Raw genomic sequence first — 21,945 nt, 5'->3', positions numbered from 1 at the left:
AATGTTTGTGTCCGTGAGGGTTTGCGGAGCTGTGTGAAGAGCATGGCGGTTGACAAGGGGAATGATGCCACTCTGTTTTTCTGTTCCAACCTGTAATTGAAGAGGAAGCCAGTCTGGTAGTGGGAAAGTAGGATGCTGGCGGGGGCGGTGGTGCCGTGTGATTGTAGTCTGTCAGGTCAGCGACTCTCTGTTGTCTGTACTCTGTCACTCACAGACGATGAGAACAGTGCTGATATAAAGAGATCCGGGGCTCCTCTGTTAGAGCTTGAAGCTCTGGAGCCCCATTTTAATAGTGTGTAGACTTTCCGAGTGATTACACAGTATTTGGGATTATTAGTAGAGGGAAAATAGACTACCCTTGTAACACAGACACACTCTATGCAGCACATTTTGCCATAGTTTCATTTTCTTCAGCATAGTGGAGTCAGCAGAGTGAGAATTCTCCGAATCCACAAAGGGGCTTTAAAGAAAAAGCCTGACATTATATTACCCTTTTGTTGTAGCGTATTCCTATGTGCCATAAAACGCCAAACTTGTCATCCAGCAACTATTAAAAAGCCATTAAAAAAAAAACAGAGCAGCAATGTCTGTGTAACACTAAGTTAACCCTTTGGAGATTGAAAATGTCAAGACAGAGTTGTTTTAGATCAAACTGCGGTGGCGATGTTCACTGTAATGAAGACATTTACCACTTTGACTTTACCAAGTGGTTTTAATAGGATTTAGATGACAACAGAGCATCGTGGCTCGACAAGGGAGCCTGGTGAACTTGGCTGTAGCTACACAGAAGATACTTGTTAGGGTGATGAAGCACATTTGTAGTTTGGATTTCAGAAATGGACATAGAATTAGAGCAATCTGGGGACTAGGGATGATTAAAAAAACACTTCAAACAACTAGACAAGGCGATGCTGTACAGCACTTTTTACAGCAAAGTTTTCTGAAGTGACTTTAGAGTAAGAGTCTGCTCTGGTCCATTTCCCTCTGCTCAGCCATCAGGTGTCCTGAAGCCTGTTGGCCACTGGCAGCTGCAAAACTAATTCATCCTGTCTATCCATGTCTTCTTTCTTTCTTTTTTTTTTACCTGATGTTATGACATTTCCAGAGCAAGTACTCAAATCCAGCTTTATTGAAATCCATTCCTGAACTATGAGTACCAGTTCCACCTCTCCACACAGGTACACCAGGAGCCATAATCATGATTTGACTGAGTAATGACTGAACACTTTGTTTTAGAGAGAGGATGTAGAGGTCACGCTACGGTCGAGAATAAGGCTGATATTGTTGAAACCAAGTCAGTAGCATCCAAAGGAATGAGACAGCACCTTTTCAGACAAGTCTTTCATTAGTTGAACAACAAACAAGGTAATAGATGTGGGGGTGAAGATGAGCAAAGGCTGTCATGGACAAGTTGGGACAAACACTGTGAATCAGCAACAAATAATTAGAGGAGCCGGGGAATAAAAAAAATGTTCCCTCCATTATCTGTCAACAAAAACTATTTTGCTCTTGAAGGCGAAAAGCTTTCACATTGTGTTGACTCATTACTCAGATCTGATCGGAATGGTGAAAATGTGTTTTGAACTTCAGAGTCGTGTTGCTGTTACATCCAGAGGAATGATCACTCACCACGTTTGAGAAAAGGCTTGAATGTATAGGAAACTAATGCATTCGGACTTCATGGTAGCATTAAATACATAAACATTGAAAGAGCTTGATTATACTGGCACAAATACCTTGGTCTGGATTAAAACATGTACAATGACAAACATCTAAAGAGAGTATTAATCAGTGGAAGGGAAAACGATGCGACGGGAACGTGATTACAATTATACGTACGTTAAACACGAGCGGATTAGTCACGTACAATGGGGAGACGAACCTTTTCCACAAACGGAATTTGGGTAAAATCTAAAAGAACGTGATCGAAAGGGATTGGGGAGATTATCTTACAAAGGTTTAAGTGTTCACAGCTACTAACAGTAAAACAAATGGGAGTGAAGAAGGTTGAGGTTGTGTCTCTACTATTGTGTCAAGATGTACGTTTTCAAATGTCTTGCAAAACCTGATCGATGTTACAGCCACAATTAAAAAAAAAATCAATTTGACCGAAATATGATGTGTAAATGTCCTTACAAGCAGAAGACATGATTTCAGCAGGACTTTGCATTCGTCCATTACGCCGCGCGCATTCAGGAGATCTCCAGGTAATGCCATCACTCATCACAGCACTAAAGGTTCAAGTGTGCTTTCAGATTCCCACAGTCCACGTCGAGCCCTCGCAGTGCACAGAACCCTACTGCAGGCGCACACACACACACACACACACACACACACACACACACTAGACAACATTCCCATTGTTCTTGGTCCCGTCTCCATCAATCTTTTAAAACAGAACCTCAGGCTGGTCCATGAGTTATTAGAAGGACATGAGCTCAATCAATCTGTAATCAACATTCCATATGGAATCAGCCAAGATGACAAGATGAGTGGAAATACTCAGGGATAAGAGGCGGCTGTGGCCACACACAAACACACACACGCACACACACCCGCACACACATGCACGCAAGTACACGTTGTAAGGGAACAGTAGCTCTTTATTGCAATTGCATAGGGAGAGAGCTCTGTTCTCCATTAGGGGAGGAATGTAGAAGGGCTGTGGAAAGGCTTGGAAAGCCAAGTTCATCTGGCTTGCCTCTCTGCTGCTTTTCAACTGGAAGAAAAGCCCAACTACCAGTGTACACATGCACTGGGAACAAAGTATACAATCATCCAACAAATATCCTCACATGTGCAGAGTCATTGACTCATGCAGGGAGATGAGGAGTGACGGGAATGCAAGCAAGACTCAAAACAAAAGCAGCGTTTTTCTCAGATGTCAAATGGACACGTTTGCTACACACCGATGGAGATTTTTAGTGAAGATACTCTCAAAAAAAATGCATCGCATCACCTCAGAGGATTTGCCTTTAAACTGCCGGTCAGGAACACAGTCACCCAAGTTCAACCTTCAGATTGCTGCCAATTCAATCACATTAGGAGAGCCTTATCTCCTGGTTGTGGGGATGAGTGAGTGACTGTGTTAACAAAATGATCCGACATGAGAGGATCTTATCTGCCTGGCCTCGGTGAGTGCATGTGAATGGGAACCGCGGTAGCAGGGAGTGTTGTGTTGCCAGCTCTGAGCACATGATTCAGACTCAAGATACAGTATAGAAACTAATTCCAGCTCACTCCTGGCTCGACTGCTCTGGCACAATGTTTCTGCTCTGCTCCATTTCACTCTTACAGTCTGATCTACTTTCACACCATCTGACTGGGACTTCACCTCTGTCTGATCAAAGCAGTCTGGACTCTACCTGTCCAGGCTTTATCACTTCCCATCTTGCTTCAGAAGGGCCCTTAGTCAGAGCTTCTGATCCACCGAGCACTTGTCACATCTCCAACCCCAACACTGCTACCTGTATCATCTGCAGAGAATGATTTCCTTTAATCTCACCAATTTTAGTTGGTAGTCTGAAGCTGAACGACATGACTGAACGGTTTAGGTTCATGTTGTTAAACCAGTTCTATTGGGAACCAATGACTGTTATCGGACACTTCTTTAGCAGTTAAAGCTCTTTATACATGAATTAACTTGTTTTGAGTGTATTTCTCTAGACGTCAATCACACAAGCAAAACATCATTGTTGGATGAAATGAATACATCTGTTTACATGGAATTGAGCTCTCAAATATTTGGCATGAATGGATGGTTGCCTAATGCAGGGGTTGGCTCAGAAAGTCAACCATCCTCACCTGCAGTGAGTGGTTCAGAGCATTTCACCTTCACTGGAAAAAATGTAACATGCAACTTCTTCTGCTGTGCAACAACTTATATATATATATATAGTGTCAACTACATTTGGCCTCCCTATAGAATACTCAGTATTGCTTTTGGTTCATAATTAATTCCAAGAAGTGAAGAACAATTTATTCCAATAGGTTACATGCTGAGTGTCTGTGCGGTTCCTTTCACTCAATATGGATGCCACTTGTTTACCTGAAATGATTCTTAATTCAGATAAAAAACAATTTAAGTGCAAAAGACAAAGTTGATTGGATCCATATTGACCAGAGTCCTCAAACACTTTCCAGAACTTAATCACACTTTCAGTACTTGAACTTCAATAATCACAGCACAGTTCAAATTCACCCTTTATGGCAACTTTGGATCAAAAACTTATGAGGATTTTTTTTTTTATATATAGGAGGTTCACTTTTCCTTAATGACAGTAGTCAGATTATTCTGGGTAAGCCACCATGAATGATTTGGAAAATGTTGCAATAAAAAAATTACGCACAAACTCTAGGAAGTGAAATTGTTCTTTTGGAAAAACACTGTGTGTGAATAATGATAGTGAAGAATGAAGAATGTATACGCTGAGGAATGTGTGTATTTTCAAGATGCAAACCCTCCTAATGTATTTAAAGGACAGCTGAGTATTCCTTGACTCACCTGACTGTTGTTGACACAATCCTTGTCAATAATCCTGGAGATCCCCCTGCCCCCCCCCCCCCCCCCCCCCCCCCGCACTAACCTCCTCACACACGCACTCATAAATACCAGATGTATCCACTTATATATCAAGTGAAGTAATGGAGACAGGAAGCGTCTCTTCATTCTGCTGAGTTGTAGAGGTGAGAAATCACTGAAACTGGATGGTCAGCATAACGGGGGTGCTGCTGTCACACCGGCTTTAACAGCTCTCTCAAATACAATGACCCCCCCCCCCCCACACACACACACACACGCACACACCACAGAGGAATTGAGTCGGATAGAAAAGCTTTTCAGCCGAACATTGAAGGGGCAGAGTGGTGGAGGTCAGCGGGGACAGAGGGCCTGAATACAGATGGACTGCAAGACTAAAGGGGCTCTGATAACACACAAGACGGGGCGCAGGGCTCCAGAGCATATGAGGTGGGGGTGGGCATAAAAACCAAAGCAGGGGGAAAATGAGGGCCACACACTGAGCTGCTTGGGGGTGTGAGATTATTCTGAAGTGAGGCTGCAGCGGAATCTTGTCCAGTTTGAGACACAAAGCTCTGGAGCGCTCCTCTGCTGACTTGCTCCATGTCTGCAAACAATACGCAGATGCTAATCTGACGCTATATTATTCCGCAGTGTGGGACTTTCACACACACCTAATTGGATTGAGGGGAAGAATCGAGTGTAAACAAATATGAAGGGCGTCAATTTTAGCCAGATTACGGAGAAGCACCACAGAGATTACCGTGTCTGTCAACATTTTGACACTACTTTGGTGAAATCCAGCTGCTTGAAGACAGATGCCAGAGATTTTTCCCTGGAGAAAACACACTGCTCCACCATCTGAATCTAATCTTATGTATATTGTTGAAAAGACTCAGCCCTGTTGGCAGCGGAATTAGAACGGGGAGGTCGGGTGATTTTAATATTACATGTGCTGGTCAGTGATTTTAATCCTGCCTACAGCTCACGTCTGATTATTCTCCCCTTACCCTGGCAATAATCAAAGCCCCAATTACCTACTGGAGTGCAGCACACTTGTTCGTTCTATCATAATTTAGGCCCCATCCGAAGAGACACCTTGTAGTCTTATTTAATGATTTTGGCAAACAGTTCAGCCGTTCAGAGTTTTATGCGACAACACCGGAAATCTAAAAGGTTTTTTTTTTTCTGACCTGGTGACAATATACAGTCCTGTTTAAGATGAACGAAGGAAGAAAAGCTATTATGACAATATAAAACCCACAAGCTGCGTATCTACGTAATTCCAGCTACATTATGTTCCCTTTTAAGTAGTTTCCTGGGTTGTGAATCACACATGTGTAATACAAATCAGAACAAAATACATTATAACTGACCAAACAATTGCTTTTCAAAGATATACATGAAATATTGTCATCTCATAATTGATAATATCACATAATAAATTCATTTGATTATATAAAAACAACAACACGAAGATAATCTGAGCATCTTTGTCTGTTCAAGAGCAAATAATCTAATTAAGGCATAAGGTGAAATAGTTTGCATATATAATAGTCATGATTACATGGCCACAATGCAAACGACCTGGTTATTTGAGGAAGTCATTCTCATCACTGGGTAATCAGATGGAGCTCCAGGGTGAAAACAGCACAGGACCATAGTCGAGTGTGTGGGACTTTTCTGTGGGAGTTTTCATTTTACTGGCTACGCAGGTTTCCTTCAGTCAACCTGACCAGGTTTCTTGCCACTGTCCAAACAGAGAAGCTATTGATTATTGGCAACTACAGATTTCCCGTAGGAGTGAGTAGATATTGTCTGTGTCTCTGTGACGGACTGGTGACACGTCCAGGCTGTACGATGCCTTTGACGGGCTCAAACTCGCCCAGAACTGAAGTGCATGATGGATGAAACTATGAATGATAACTTAATCCATCCCATTTAAATTTTGTGAAAAAGTTCATATTGGATGTATAGTCAATGTTTAATCAAATTGAAAGAGATGCAGACTCTGTATCAGCAGTGCACCTGCTTTCCCCCGACATTTGAATTTATAGTTTCAAGCTAATTACTTTGACACGTAGCAGATAGTGACTCTAATGGTTTCTCAGGGATGTTGCTGGGGATTTCTCTTTAATGTTCACTGAAAAACAAGATTTGACCTATTTTATGAACACAACCCTACCAAGGTCTATTGATGCGAATCCAAGAGTAGATTTTATTGGGATTCTTTTCAAACACTGTAACACACACGTGAAAGTAAACATGCTGCTGCACTGTCTGTCCTCTAATTGAAACCATTCTTGTTGTGTCTCTTTCTCCCGTTCTATCCCACAGAGGATAGGCCACTGCCATCCTGGTGTTTTATGTCAGTGTGCCAGTGTGTGTGTGTGTGTGTGTGTGCATGTATGTGTTTGCCTGGGAGGCTGCTGGAGCCACTGAGCATATTAACAACCTGTTTACTCAGCTGAGGCTCCGTTTTCCATCTTGCTAGTACAGAAGTAGCAGACAGATCTCCGCAGAGAGAGCCAGGCATGTGAAGCGACCAACAAAGACAAGTTGAAACAATTTGATGGTAAAGTCGAGCAGTCTCTCTTCTTCTACAGATTATCATAATAGTGTCAGAGTAACCTTGTAGGATAAAGAGCAAACACTGCACACAGGGAGTCTTGATCTCCAGTCCAGTTTTAATCCTATGCTAAGGATCAGTAATGATGCAGCTGGGAAGGACCAACGTGTGTTAGCACCTCACTGCCTTTTCATTTCTTCTTCTTCAGAACTCTTGCCAGTTATCAAACTGGAAACTATCCTTGCGTGAGAGTTTTAACAGATTTTTTCTGTCAGCCGGAGAAAGAAGCCCTGTTTGATGTTTATCAAGCAAGGATAAGCAGTGGAAAACGCCGGAACAGATCGTCACTTTACAATATGTAAAGTCGTCTTTTTGGCAGATGACAAAGAAAACAGTTAGGACTAAAATGCCGTCATGCTTGCTTCTTTGCTTCAAAGCAAAATGGAAAGAATTAAATATAGATGGGAAAACAAAAAGTTCCTAAGTAGCAATTAGAAACACTGCAGCATTTATTGCCTTCTCATTTGGCCAGTATCTTTTTGATGTGCGTCATATCCAAAAAAGGCCAAACTTCAAAGGGATGATACAGTTGGAGAGGACGCAGGCACATGACACTCATCCTACTCCGTTATAAATCTGTTAATTAGTGTACAAAATGAACTAATTTCCAGAGCCAACTCCCTATCAGAGACATGAGTGAAATACTTTTATGTGTTTGCTTTGGCACAGCGCTCGTGTCCCACTGCCCAGTGAACCAAAACCCTTATCAGACACAAACAAGCCGCCTGCGCCGGGCTCTGCAGCTCGCCTCGAGAGATGTCAGGTCCACTGAGTGTGTGTTTTATGAGGTGATCCGAGTGGTGTGTGACTGGCCTGCTGGCTGGGGAGAGAACTCCGCTCTCTTTGAAGTCCACTCCTGACAATGACACTGCTGTTGACTGTGAGTCCAGTGACTCACAGTGAAGCAATACACACACACACACACAGCCCAGTGAGAACAGTATCACTATGTCATCAGCGGCTGTTTTACAGGAAGTGAGGCGAGCTGCAGCCAGCAGTCGTGCGAGTCTTTCTCTGCAAATTACAGACTTTTATTGCATTTTTGTTGCATCAGTTTCTGTTTTTGCGGGTGTGTGTCACTTCTTGTGGGGACAAACAAACTGAACAGGGTTAAACGTGCATGTGAGGTGGTGATTAGCTTCCTGGATTTGAAGCTTTTCCCCTGAACAGCTGCACCTGCAGGCAGACACTCAAGGGTCATGTCAGCTGCTATTCTCTGTCTCTTTGTATCTCCTGTCATTCTGTCTCTGTCTCTACCTACTTTACGGCGCAGCTGATTTTTTTCTCTCCTCTCTGCTTTGAAATCACTACCATTCACCTCCCTACGCTCTTAACTGTCACTCAGATTTAATTGTCTGGCTCAATATCTGCTTGACTTTATGGAGACCATTTCAACGACAAAAGACAGTCTACCTCTGACTTCTGGGGCATCATTTCTACCTGAATGTGTAATGTGCACGTGTACAGTCTAATAGGGGTATTTATTACCCCCTCACAGCCAAACCAGGTGAGCACAGGCAGCGTGAGTTATCATTAGTTTGAAACAGTCAGTCAGACTGATGGCGGTGCCTTCACAGCTCCTTTGCATTGAGTACAGACCGTGACATTGGTTCTCAGCACACAGAAATGTGCACTTAGAATTAGTGGCTCCTTTTCAACATAGAGGAAAAATGAAAAATCATCTCATCACTGTCTGGAGAAACTTTTTTTTTTCTTTTCCTTCTTTTAAAAACAGAAGCTTCAGGGGAATATTCTTGCAGAAGTACATACCTCCCACGAGGGACATCAATGTCATCTTTCCTCCAGCGTACATTGGGTTGGGGGTCTCCTTGTACCTGGCAGCGAAACTCCACCGTCTCTTCTTCCAGGACCACCTGGTTAATGGGCCTCCGGAGGAAGGTTGGTCGCTCTGCAGGACGAGCAGACAAATTCATTTTTTCATTAAGTCAGATTCTGGCTGTACATGTTGTACATGCACGATCTTTCACGGTGGTCTCTTCCTACTAAACCATTTCCTCAAATCAATCATTTATATTTTTGGCAATATATGACTATTATTTGTTCAACATTTCCCAAGATGGGAAAAAAAACTAAAAAACAACCCGTAACGGAGCTGCACAAGTAACTGCAGTAAATTGAAGATTTTCGTTTTATATAATTCGGCTAAACAGCAAAGTAAATATGAAAGGCGCTGACACACACCCACCCACACAAACAAACATACACACACTCCTCTGTGCACACACATTCTCCTGCAGACACATGAGCACCTTGCTTCGAATGTTTATATTTGAGTATTTTGAATGTACACATTTTATCTGAGTTTATTGTGTTTACATGTATGAATTTTAGGCCTTTTTGTTTTTGCTGAAATCCAGGACTCCCAACTGCAATTTTGTTGTTTATGGAAGCAGATAAAAGTGACAATACAAGGATTCAGAGTCTGAAGTGTAATATATGTGCTAATTATTTTATGCAAGGCAGTGTAATTACAGATTAAAATCCAGCTGTAAAAACAACAGTTGCATGAATGGAGGCCGCTCTGCATCACGACATACCTGAAACAAGTTTCTTTGACCTGAAGAAATATTGCTTACCGAAAACTGTAACTTGCGCTGTTTCGCTGTCTCTTTCTCCCACCATGTTGGTACCGACACAGATGTACATTCCGGCATCGCTCTTTCTTGTGTTAGAGATCATGAGCTTTCCTCCTCGAATCTAAGTGAAAAAAATAGAAAATTCTACATTTGAATATTTTTTTCTTACCCAGTAAACATTTCCCCTATTCCCCATGCAGCTGCTAAAATTAATGATGAGTCAGTATATTAATAGTTGTACGTCTTCATACTAGTCCCCTAATCAAAATAATACTTACAGTGATCCTGTCATCCTTGTCGTCAATGCGCAGTTTGTCTTTCTTCCAGTAGATGGTGGGTTCAGGATGGCCTCTGGGAGGAACACACTCAAGGATCGCTGGCTCTCCTGCTGCGACCACAACATCCGTTGGGTTTTGTCTGAAGTCATCTCGCAGCACTGAGGGGGAAAAAAAAACCCAAACCCGATTAAAGAGTGCAGCTGTGGAGCATAAATCACATTTGAATTTTGATGCCTGATCATTTAATTCTGCAATTTTTAAAGTGTCTTCTTGCAATTAGGTGTGTGCAAAGCACGGCGTGAATGCATGCTGCATTTAACAGGGGCTATTTAAATGGGATGTGCAGCTTCATCTGACTGGGCAAGCACACATGTGAAAGCTAATTGGAGCTAATGGAGGTCCCTGCAGAGGGAGCAGAACAAACAGAGCCGGAATGCCCCGAAGCCTCATGTCATTCACTTGTGAAAGCTCACAGGGGGAGCAACGCGGCTTCACGTCGGCGGCACCTATGCACGCACTCTCACACACAACCAGCTACGAGTTAGATTCACGCGAGCGCACACCAAACACAACAGCGGGTGGTCTGATGAACAACGGTGTCCTAGTGTCTAATCACCCTCAGGTAGGCCTTTCATCACAAAGATAGCCTTTCACCCTGAATAGCGTTCAGCGGAACTCACAACGCCAGCTCCTTATCAGAGCTGCTTCTACAGAAATGGGCAAACAAGCAAACGAATGCAAATACGAAAGCAGAAACACTAAACTTGCTGCAAGAAATTAAACACAGTGTTGAGGGGGAATTCAGAAGATGCAACGTCCATACCAGTAAGTGGCAAAAAGACTAATTTGGTACAAAAAAAGAGAGCGAGGGTTTTCAAAACACAACATTGGTGTTGCTCCAACTCCTCCACTGCGTGTACTCAGATATCTCTTCACTTAATCAATGATAAATGCAATTTGTGGAGGAGCACTTTAGGAATTTTGGATTCAGCGGCATGTCCATCAGTAGAGCAACAAGAGATGTATGATTGGTGTACTGGATAAAAGGAGTGAGCTTGTTGGGAGATATTGGAAGATGCTCAAGGAGGGCGAAATTAAGGGCAGAACCACAGGTTCTTATGTAAATCCATGTGGCACAGGGAACAATTGCAGGGAGTGGCGGGATTAAGAGAGGGGATAACTGGTCCCTGTGCTCCAGGCTTCTCTCATCTCTTCATTCACTCTTCCTTCCATCTCTGCAGAAAGCCATACAGCCATTGTCTTCTTATTTATTTATTTAGACCAAGGGGAAGGAGAGTGGAGGAAGAGAGGAAGCTTTCAACCCAATTATCCTGGGGATGCACAAAGGTATAGAGTGGGACTTTTGTGTGACATGAATTCAAATGAAACCTTTACACAGGGGTAATAGGAGGGAATACAGAAGAGGGAGATATAGAGATTTTCTCTCTTATGCAGGGCTGCCCTCTAATCTAAAGAGTTAAGGTAATTAGCCAGCTCCAGCGTGCCGGACCGCCTGGCCAGGGTGGGCACAACAGCCACCACCACGAGGCTCTACTTATTTGCATTACAAACAGATGTCCTGCTGTTTAAAATCATAGCCTTGGTTTGGACCATACACAGGCTGCTGTTTTCAAGATCACGTTGGATTTAATTGCTCCTTTCCATTCACTGCTGATGGCACCCGCGGGATTTTGTCAGAATCAATTTCCTTTGAAACAGAACAGTGACAAAAGGAACACACATTAGGTGCATCATTACAGTGCTTGTGCCACGCTGTCTAATCAAATCTAATATTGCGCAGTACGTCACAGTAAATGCATCCCTGCCCTGCAATCTAAATAAAATACACAACAAATAGAAGCATTGGCAAAACACATTACAAAGGAAATAATCAGAAACTCCTGTACATAAAATATAACACTTGTTGAGGACAAGACAAACAAGCAAATAAACAGACACAACGCCAGTGAGAGGATTATGGCGTGTGTGTCGGTTCAGGGCTTACCGAACCACAAAACTAACCCCGTACACTCACAGAGTAAATGTGAGAAGGAGCCAATTCAAATATATTCGGGTATACTATTCATTTGAATCCACAGCTGGAGTCATCAAGGTCATCCCTCTACAGTTGGAACAGGAAAATATTCATCTCTTCAGTGAAGAATTGGCCTTTCCTCACAACAGGATGAAGATGTACAGCAGACGTAACATCATGACCAGCAGGGCAAATGGATGCTTTCACATTGAAATATGACGGTTTTCTCCGTTAACATATGTGAAAAGTACTAGTTATGTATGTATCATTAGGGGTGTTTGTGTATAAACTGTCAGCAGCTGAACTCTGGCTGGAGCTCTTGAACCCTGGAGGCATTTAGGCCCAAATCATCCAGTAGACATAAGGTAATTGCCTTTCTATCCCCCTGAAACACACAGCTCTTCTTCCACTGAAAACATTCCACCTCCCATGGAGTTTTAGCAGGCCTCAAACTCTGCCGTCTTGCTCAGTTCCTTATTAATATTTATATATTTTTACATTTACACCTCTCTGTTGGCAAGTGCTACATCTGTCAATCTGGCTGCAGGCTAAAAAGAACCCATATCAGAAAAAAAAATATCATTATGCGCTCTTTTTTTGCCTTTCGGATTTCTCTTTTTATTTATTTATTTCCTGAATATCAGAGGAGTGGGCTGATTTGAATGAAAGAGCATCAGGCAGGGGGCAAAGCATGGCAAAATGTGCGGCGCTTTACAGCTGGCACCGTTTCAGCACCGCAGACTTAAAGGGGAGGGAGTCAGGCTGCAACTTGTGCTGCACAACAGCCACGGGGTTGAGACGGAGGCCTCTGCCAAAAACAAAAAACACAAAAGAGACACCCACACAGTTACTTTGTGAAGCAGGCTGTCCTCCATCAGCAGGGAAGGACTGTGCCAGAGACTATTAGGAAAGGTCTCTGTGTGGCTGTGTTTTCAGCTACGAGGTACGTGACACTGCAAGGAGCCAGCGTCACAGCACAGAGCTGGGCACAGTCGGGACGGGACGAGGAGAAATATCTTGCACCCCACGCCCTCTTCTCCCACCAAAGATATTACTCACTAGAGAGTGACACTGCTTGTCCAAAAGATTAGTGTGGAGCCTTGACTGAAACGTCCAGCCTGCATACTGAGATAAGTGCTGACAAACACATTCACCTACAAGAGCGCACCTCGCTTTGGTTCACAAAGGTTGCGCTCGCTGCCACAACATCACCAATGTCGAAAACCTACTCCCCCCCCCCACCCCCCCTCCGTTTTGACATTCACATCACTTTGATAGACGTTGTGCCATTGACACACAAAAACCTCCCCACAACCCGTGAAGCGCTCTGGAGCGCTGCAGGGCCTGCTATCTTTTCGTAATACTCCAAATGTGAATGTTTGTGTATGTTTGTGCTGGTTGTTATTACTTTTCTATCCGTATTTACTGGCGAACAGACCCTCTGTGCTTTCAGATACTCTCCTGGGTCGGAGGCTAAGAAACACACGGAGAGATTACACCAGCTCGAGGCCCGAGGCCAAACCCCGGCACCCGAGCACACCAGCCCCTACCCACACTCTGATTAGAAAATAAACCATGCACACACAGACCGCCAGAGCCGTAGAGAGGTAGCTCCAAGCCATAATATCATTTTATTTGAGTGTTTTTTGCGCTTCATCTGGCAGAGTGCCATTACAATACGACCATTCTCAGTTCGACCCTCAGAGAAAAAGACAACATATATGTCACTCGACCAAACCCATTCTGTATGTTGTCACTGATGTTTTGTATTACTGTTTATGCTGAGGGCAGGAGATGGATAATACCCCACTTTACAATACTACAAAGGAAGAAGATGTGCCCTCTTTGTCCAGCTCTGACTTACTCATTTGCCCTCCCAACAGCCAGAGCGAACCTCTGCTCCCCTTCCAGATGCAGAAATTACCCCCACAGCAGGCAGGCAAGCAGCAGGTTCACACATATCCTCCATATTCCTCCACAGAGGGGGCTGCAGGTCAGACCAGAGAAACAGCTGCAAAAATATGTCCGTCTGGCTGCGCCCAAGGCTGCGCCTCCTCTGAGATCTGAATACAGACGCTCACCATTAGCACAACATATCTCTCTCTGTCTGCCTCATTATCACCGTTATAGGCGGTCATTCTGTCTTTCCTTCCCCTCCACCCTTTCAGTTAATCATTTTTGGCCAATCCCATAGCGTTGTCCTGTGTGCTGCATCTTCTGGCCTCCCCTCACTTTCATCTGCTTGTCAGCGCTCTGTCTGCTCCGACTGCAGATGAGCTGGAGCAGATGAAGCTATATACATGCACAGGCAGCCATTCTCTGCAGAGCATGGCCGAGTCTGATATGATCTCCACCACTATTCTCCCTATCTGCAAATCCTCAGCTAAGGGATTGTAAATAACACTGTCACTTTCCCAGATAAGATGCAGGAAATATGGAAAATAGTGGAAGTAAAGAGAATCATACGGCTGGCAGTGATAGCATAGTCGGGCAAAATCGCAGGTGGTGATACTATATGAAATGTGCATCTTTAAAATAGCCTTGGAAAGAATGAAAGAGGTGGTGCTCCTGCGTAATGTGGCGAGGGGAAAAACAACGGAGGATGATGAGAGGATCAAGGTCAACGTGAAGAGGTGGCGATGAGAACAAAGGCTGGAGGAAAACGAGTGGAGCGGAATCCACTCATAGCTCAAACACATTTTCAACCAATCATTCAAATCCCTAACTTGGCCGAACTAGCCCCCCCCCCCCCCCCGAGTGCTGCCTTCATGACAAGCCGGCCACCGTGGGGTGATTCTGCAGGACAGAAAAAAAAATGTGTACTGTTGCTCCTGAGAAACAATATAATCAACTGTTAATGAACCTCTTTCCTTTAACAACACACACACACACACACACACACACACACACACACACACACACACACACACACACACACACACACACACACACACACACACACACACACACACACACACACACACACACACACACACACACACACACACACACACACACGCACACGCACACGCACACGCACACGCACACGCACACAATTCAATTTAGCCTAATCCATGCTTTATGGTAATGTATAGCTCATTAAAATGTTATTTAAAAACTCATTAAAATTCACTTGAAGAAGTAATGGCTTCATTACAGTAATATGCTGAAAAGCAAAGAAAAAGACAAGTAAGGACAAGGAGAAGAAAGAGAGCAGAGAGCGACAGCTTTCTAATCACTTAATTGTGTCTAAAATGGAATACATTTGCATAATAAATAATGATGTCCTCCTCTCTATCTGTTCCTATTCCCATCTACTCTGTAATTAACAGTCACTACAATTAAACATGCATTTTGTCACAAAATCATTTTGGTGGCCACTCCAGTTTTTCCATTCGGCTGTGCTGTGTTCGGCCCTGGATGTGCTTTGGGCGGCTTGGCAGATGCAGACTGTGTGCTGAAACTGGAGCTGGCTGATACTGATGAACAATGTGCCCATGGGCCTTTGTGCCTGCTCCGATAAGGCGAGATGTTGTGCTGATGCTTGTGCTCCGTCCAGAACGGACACTTTACAGCCGGAAGGGGGAGTAAGACGCGAAGGAGGAACCAGAGGATGGTGGTGGTGGTGGTGGAGGGGGTCGTAGAAGAGAGCGGGATTGATTTCCTGCCAATTCCAGCACAGAGACAGACAGACAGGGGGTAGTGAGGCATCGTGATGCTGCAGGTCGGTCTGCTTACTGCTTCGGCTGGAGGGAGAGCGGTGAGTAAGAAAAGTGAGAAGGAGATCTCAGATCTCAGGCAGATGGATGAACGTCTTCTGTTAGTGTGTTATATTGGACTAATCTGCCTCCTCTTGCATCAGGCCCATATGATGCACGGTTAGGACCACAAGAGCTTTCGTGCTGAATCTTAAAGAGTTGATGACAACATATTTCATGCTATTTCTATTATTTTGGCCGTAAAAGCCACATTTACTTTCATCAGATGTGCACTGGAATGTTGACCAATTCACACTTTTTTAGAATTTTGCTCCATTGAACAACCGTTGCGCCTTGACAGTCATTGTTGGGTGTCTCGTTTTCAGATTCATCTGAATCTGTGATGGAGCCGCTCAACTGATTGTCAAGATACGGCTCAAATCTGTACAGTCTAAAGTCCAAAGCTCCCTTAAACATTCTCTCATACTCTTCCTTTTGAAAAGAAGGTTTTTAACTACTGCTGAAAAATCTGAGCACCAGAAAAGAATTCTCTTCCTTCGCTTCACTTTGCGTCCATCCCTTTGTTTGGACGCCTGGTTGCCGGCAAGTGTTCTTGTGACATCACAGCAGGATGACAAAAACTTTTTATGATGTGACTACTTTTACTTTTCTAACACTTAATGCTACTGTATACTATGTTGCATGCGACTTCACATAACATCTCATTAGTTTTACAAGCCTCTCTCTCTGCAGTGTTATAGTACAGCTGTATAACCCCCCACAGTTTCCTCATGTAGTTGTTCAACTGTTGTACAAAAGGGTGTGTGTGTGTGTGTGTGTAAGGCTCCCCGTGCTATTTAAGTGTGACTATGAAGAACCACTATGTTTGCTTTAAATATTTGTGTTCGCTGTGGCCTAATGATATTGAGCAGCGTCCTTCCATTGGGACAGATAATCCTCAGAATGCGGCTGAAGTGTATCCAGATGCAGAGAAAGGGGCTGGAGTCACTCACAGACGGAGAAAACACACGCAGGCTGAGTTTTTCATCCGATCTGGCAGACTTGCGTGGACGTTACTGAGCATGAAACCTCTGCAGCCCAGTTCTGTCGTCCTCTGTGCCAATCTTCATATAATCTTTAATGGCATTCTTGTCTTTCTCTTTATGCTGGCCTATTTGCTGCAGCTCCTTCCATGTCAATTTTATTGTTTTGCTCTATAATTGGATTGGCAGTAACGGTGAGCAGAGAGCTGTTAGGAGCTTGTAAAAGGTGTCACTCCACGATGGCAGCCCCCTTTTAATTAAGCTCTCGGCTGGAGTTGAGCAGCTTTTATCTAGCTTGGTCTGATGAGTCCCGAGTGCAAGTGAGTTTCCACACCATCCTGCAGGACCTACAGGAGGAGTAACTGGGGTGTTCCAAACAGCTGTAGATGGCTCACTTTACTGTACTCACCGGTCCTCCCAAGGCACCAATCTACATGCCTGAACCGGGAAGATACAGAGGAGACGTCGTGAAAATCCAGTGTTTCTGTGCCATCGCTGTGTCTCCTTGTGCTCGTTGTGACGGAGCACCACCCATCAGTGTGTGCAGTCATGTGTGAATTGCTGCAGATGCACAGCCTTCCCAACAAGATGGCGGCAGAAAATGGCTAAAAACAAGGATCTAAATGAACACAACACAGCGTGGATCTCTCTCACACTGCTGAAGTAATCCTGCTTTACTGTCCTGAGCGTGTATAAATCTGAATGTGATGCTGACACTGGAGGCAGCGCTGCTCATGGCATAATGATTAGGGGGGGTGTTCATCACAGCCTTTTCCCCATCCTCAATCCTCCTAATGGCCTCTTCAGATCGCCTGTCCTTCAATCAATACCGCCAGAAAGAAAGGATCCCGCACCTAAGGACACTTTGTTCGCTGCTGTAGATAACAGGTGACACATTTTCCATACCGGGATCACCCGACAGTTCTGGCTCAGAACCTTACAGAGGACTTTGAACCTGCTCTGTTATCTATCAAATGTAAAGGTCTGACCGTTTTCCAGGTGGGTGGTTTGTGCAGGATGTGCTGCAGTTAGATTTGTGGGCAGTGGAAGGCTGCGGTGTGTCAAAGGGGCGAGTGGAGCAGCGGCAGAAGAGGCGGGGTGTTAAATCACACACAGCCCAGATGCAGGGACATTTAAAGAGATTTATTGATCGCTTTATAGATCTTAACTCTTGAGGAAGAGGAAAAAAATTAAACTGGATACAGTGATGACCTTTACAACAGCCTCGCCCATGGACAGGTATTTTTCCCCGTCACATTCGTGTCCCGCTGCGTGTATGTGAAAGCTATTTATGATTGAGGAGGATGAAGCAATTCACCATTTAGTCAGAGGCAAGCATTTGAAGTCCACCTCCATACAACCAGCACGACTATCATCCCTAAGATGTGCAATAGACTTTATGCAAGTCTGCTGAGCCATGATTGAATACTGCACATCACATCTAAATACTTGGAATAAATTGCAGTAGTGCTGCTGCCTGCTCAGCAGATCACTGCTACATTAGGTTTACCTCAGTATCACACACTCAAATACACACACAAATTACAATTTGGAGTGTCTGTGCAGCAGAGTCTGTCAGTTTGTGTGGAGAGCAGTTCCTCACTGTGGGGCAGAGCAGCACGCCAACAGCACTAAAGACGACCTGATGGCTGTATACCTCACTGGAATGGAAGAAATCCCACTCATGTTCGCTTGCTCGGATAAAGAAATCTTTCAAGACAAGAGAGCTTGCAAATGGACACAGGAGATTTGCTGTACAGCTGATTCACATGTTTGCACATGTATATGCAATATGAAAGACTTGAGGATGCCTACTGAGATGCTCTGAAATTAACGGGCTTAGTGGAGCATTTACAAGATTGAGCATGTCACAGCTTCTCTGGTATCATTCTGAGGAGGCGCTTCACGTCTTTAGAGGATCCGTATCACAGCCTGGTTGTTTATTTCACAGTACAATTCATGTCAATGGCCGTACAGAGGAGTAATTGTCTTAGTTCCATCTGTAATCAGCTTACTGCCTCAGTGCAGCTGAATATACCTGTGCACCAGGCTTATGTAACCTGCGTGCTAATGGGGGGAATTCTCCTCCTTTCAGGGCATAGAGCAAAACCCAGGACGCTCACTCAGGTAATCTGGCCTGTTGGAAGCGTCAGTGTGTGTGTAATAACCTTGGTGTGTATGTGCATGTGAGCATGTGTCTGTGTGTAAATCAATCCATGCTTATATTATCATGCAAATGGAAAACAATCTGAAACACACCACTGGCTGCCATGCTCCAGATCAGTGCATAGGGCTGTGTCTAAACCATTCGTCTCCATTTTTAATCCTCTCCATTTCTCTCCTCGTGGCTTATCCCCATCCTAAATTTTCCGAGCAACCGCAATAACAAATGCTGAGGAAACAGGGCCGTTTCAATACTGTGTGAGTAACACATAGTTGTTTAGTGTTGGCTGCAGGATGGAGACGTGAGGTTCATTATTTAGGCAAGGAAACAAAGCTAATGAGGCAACTTCTAATCCAAAGCTATTTGGAGTTCTGTCAACAGTATCGACTGCATTGCAGATGGGGATAAGATACCGTTGGAGGGCAGCGATGACCTACATAGCAAGGACAAGACAGTGGCTCAACAGCAGCACAGCACAGTGATCCCACAACTCTCCCGGGCACAGATTCTGCAGCAAAGACAGAAAATGACACAACAGTGAAAAGATACTGGGTGTGCGTGAGTATATTCGTGTGTCAGTTCTCTATGTCTGTGTGTGTCTGTGTGTGTGTCTGTGTCTGTGTGTGTGTGTGTATGTGTGCGTATGTGCATGTGCAAGCAATCCCCTTTATTCCCCTTTCACGCACGCACAACATCTGTTATCTTTACAGGCCCCGGCTTTACTGTGACCCTGTAGGAAAATCCAGTTCACCACAGCCTCACACCACTATTACTACTATCTGCAATCAATACTGATTCCACCTGGCAATTAGCTAATAATTCAATGAGGTAGACCTACTGAGCCAGAACTGGGAGATAAAAGGTGGAAAGTCAGTGTTTAAGGGGGTGACACGACATGTGTTGGAAAGATGCTCATGAAAGATATTGAAGCTGTGCATGTGTTTCTATATATGTGACATATACATATATATATATATATATATGTGTGTGTAGCGCTGGCCATTTAACCCAATGAGTCCTAGCAAGCGGACGTCACTTCATGGTGTGAATGGACAAGGTGTGTAATGTTAAACCCACTATGAGAGAAGCACACAACACCGCAAATACAAATAATGCACCAAAAAATATGCAAATTTTGCCTCAGGATGTAATATTCTAACCTTTTCAAAAAGATGACATGTTATGATGGACAGTTAACTATGACTCCCCTTGCTAACTGGCCATGAATACATGTTCCTCTTTAAAATAGATATTTCCATTCCAACAATGTTCTGAAAATTAATTTAATTTGATTCCTTCCAGAAAACCTCCTACTGTGGTGAAACATTAGGAAACAACAGACAAAAAGCAGAACACCAGAATCTATATTTAGTTGAATCTCACAGTCACAATAATGGAAAAAAAAGTATCCCACATTACAGGGTAAACACAAACCTGCTGTAATAATGGTTCTAAATCAGTTCATTTCTGAGGACACTTCAATCTAATGCTCAGATCAAAGGTGACCACTTTTGCCATTTAACAACGAAGGCCCTTTTTTTTTTTTTCTTTGATTAATTCCAGGTCCTTGAAAGGTTACTGTGATACAGTGACATTTGAAATGGTCATGTCTAACCCCGGAAAGCAGGACACTGGGGAGCCATTATGGGTGACTTCTGTTCCTGAGGTGTGCGTTTACTGTAGTGTGGCCACAGATACCACTTCAGCTGTTTTCCTCCTCGCCTCCGCTGGAATCCCTGATTGCACGCTAGATTGAGGAGGCTGGGGGGTGGCGGTGGGGGGGGGGGGGGGGGGGGGGGGTCGGTTGGAGGTGGGGTGGCGGGACAGTTGACATGTTGACATGCATCACATATGATGCAGGAACACTCGTACAATGCTAACCTTCCCACACGCACGCACGCACGCACACACACGCACACGCACTCACACACACACACTGTATGAACACAGAAACAGCCAGACGCAATGTCCCCTGGGTAATAAAAGAGCACTGTGAGACTGCGGTTGTTGTAAAACCCAATTAGTGAGTGTGGTTTTATCAGTTCTCTCAGTTAGAGCTACACATACAGATTGCAGCTTACACAGGATTGTTTCGTCTGTTTGGCTTTCTGCCCTCTACTGGACAAGCACAGTAAAGCAGGTAGACGCAGGGGTGGGGGGGGAGGGGGGGGGGGTACTGAGGAAAAATGAGTGTGATCATGTATTCTGAGTTAATGTGTTCTCTGTAGGAGGCTTAATCAAGATAAATGAGTATAAAGTCACTGTGTGTCTGTTTTGGCTAGGCTAATTCATAATGCTGCATATGAAAACAGAGGTGACCCACAACACAACGACAAACACGTGTTGTACGTGTGTACCTTTCAACATATATAATCATGCAATTATCTTAGGTGACGCAAGGCAATTGTCCTCCTTTGTGCTGGGTGTAATTAAACAGAGATTACGGCCGTTTCTTCACAGCACGTCTCGGAGCTGGTTTTCTTGCCTTCAAATAACCGTTGCTGTAGAATGAAGTAACGGCCGACGGCGTCACATCAGCCTTATCCCTGCCTTCAAACACCTCCATCTCTCACGGCCACATAAAAGAACCGAACAGAGTGGTGGCAATCGCAGCCGCCGCGCCGCGCAAGCCTCTGTTCAACTGCAACTGCGAAAAGAGCTACTTCTGTATTCATGTGCTGCATCGGTCTGGGCTCTTTGATGGCACAGATCACTGTCGAGATGCAGAGGTTCCCACCCAACACACTGCATGGCTGGAAAATACTGTTGAAAGATATATGATTGGGCGTCTGCTATGTAATACCGACTACTGGTTGTTTTTTTTGTTTTGTTTTTTTGCTATAGGCATTTTGATGAGCATGGATTACTTAAATATTCAAATTACATTAGCATGAATAACAAATAGAATTTTAATGACTTCTGACAGTATTGATCTCACACTAGTGCCAGGTGATTCTCAAAAGGAGTTCTGAATTGAGTAGC

General features: G+C 44.1%; 1 protein-coding gene across 1 annotated transcript in view; it reads right to left on the bottom strand.

Annotated features, from left to right (window-relative positions):
* The window catches only part of robo2 (roundabout, axon guidance receptor, homolog 2), a gene marked incomplete at its 3' end in the record, with an annotated part of 197,516 nt that overhangs the window by 89,096 nt on the left and 86,475 nt on the right, over positions 1-21,945 (bottom strand). Inside the window, exons 3-5 of the mRNA XM_080511287.1 lie at positions 10,024-10,181; positions 9,746-9,866; positions 8,919-9,057 (exon numbers count right to left, since the gene is read on the bottom strand). Of these exons, the coding sequence (XP_080367413.1) occupies positions 8,919-9,057; positions 9,746-9,866; positions 10,024-10,181 (418 nt within the window). The remainder of the gene's footprint in view (positions 1-8,918; positions 9,058-9,745; positions 9,867-10,023; positions 10,182-21,945) is intronic.

The sequence above is a fragment of the Blennius ocellaris genome, assembly GCF_963422515.1.
Source record: "Blennius ocellaris genome assembly, chromosome: 2".
NCBI lineage: Eukaryota > Metazoa > Chordata > Actinopteri > Blenniiformes > Blenniidae > Blennius > Blennius ocellaris.
The sequence above is the reverse complement of the archived record's forward strand: the minus strand, read 5'-3'. Positions and strand labels throughout refer to the sequence as shown.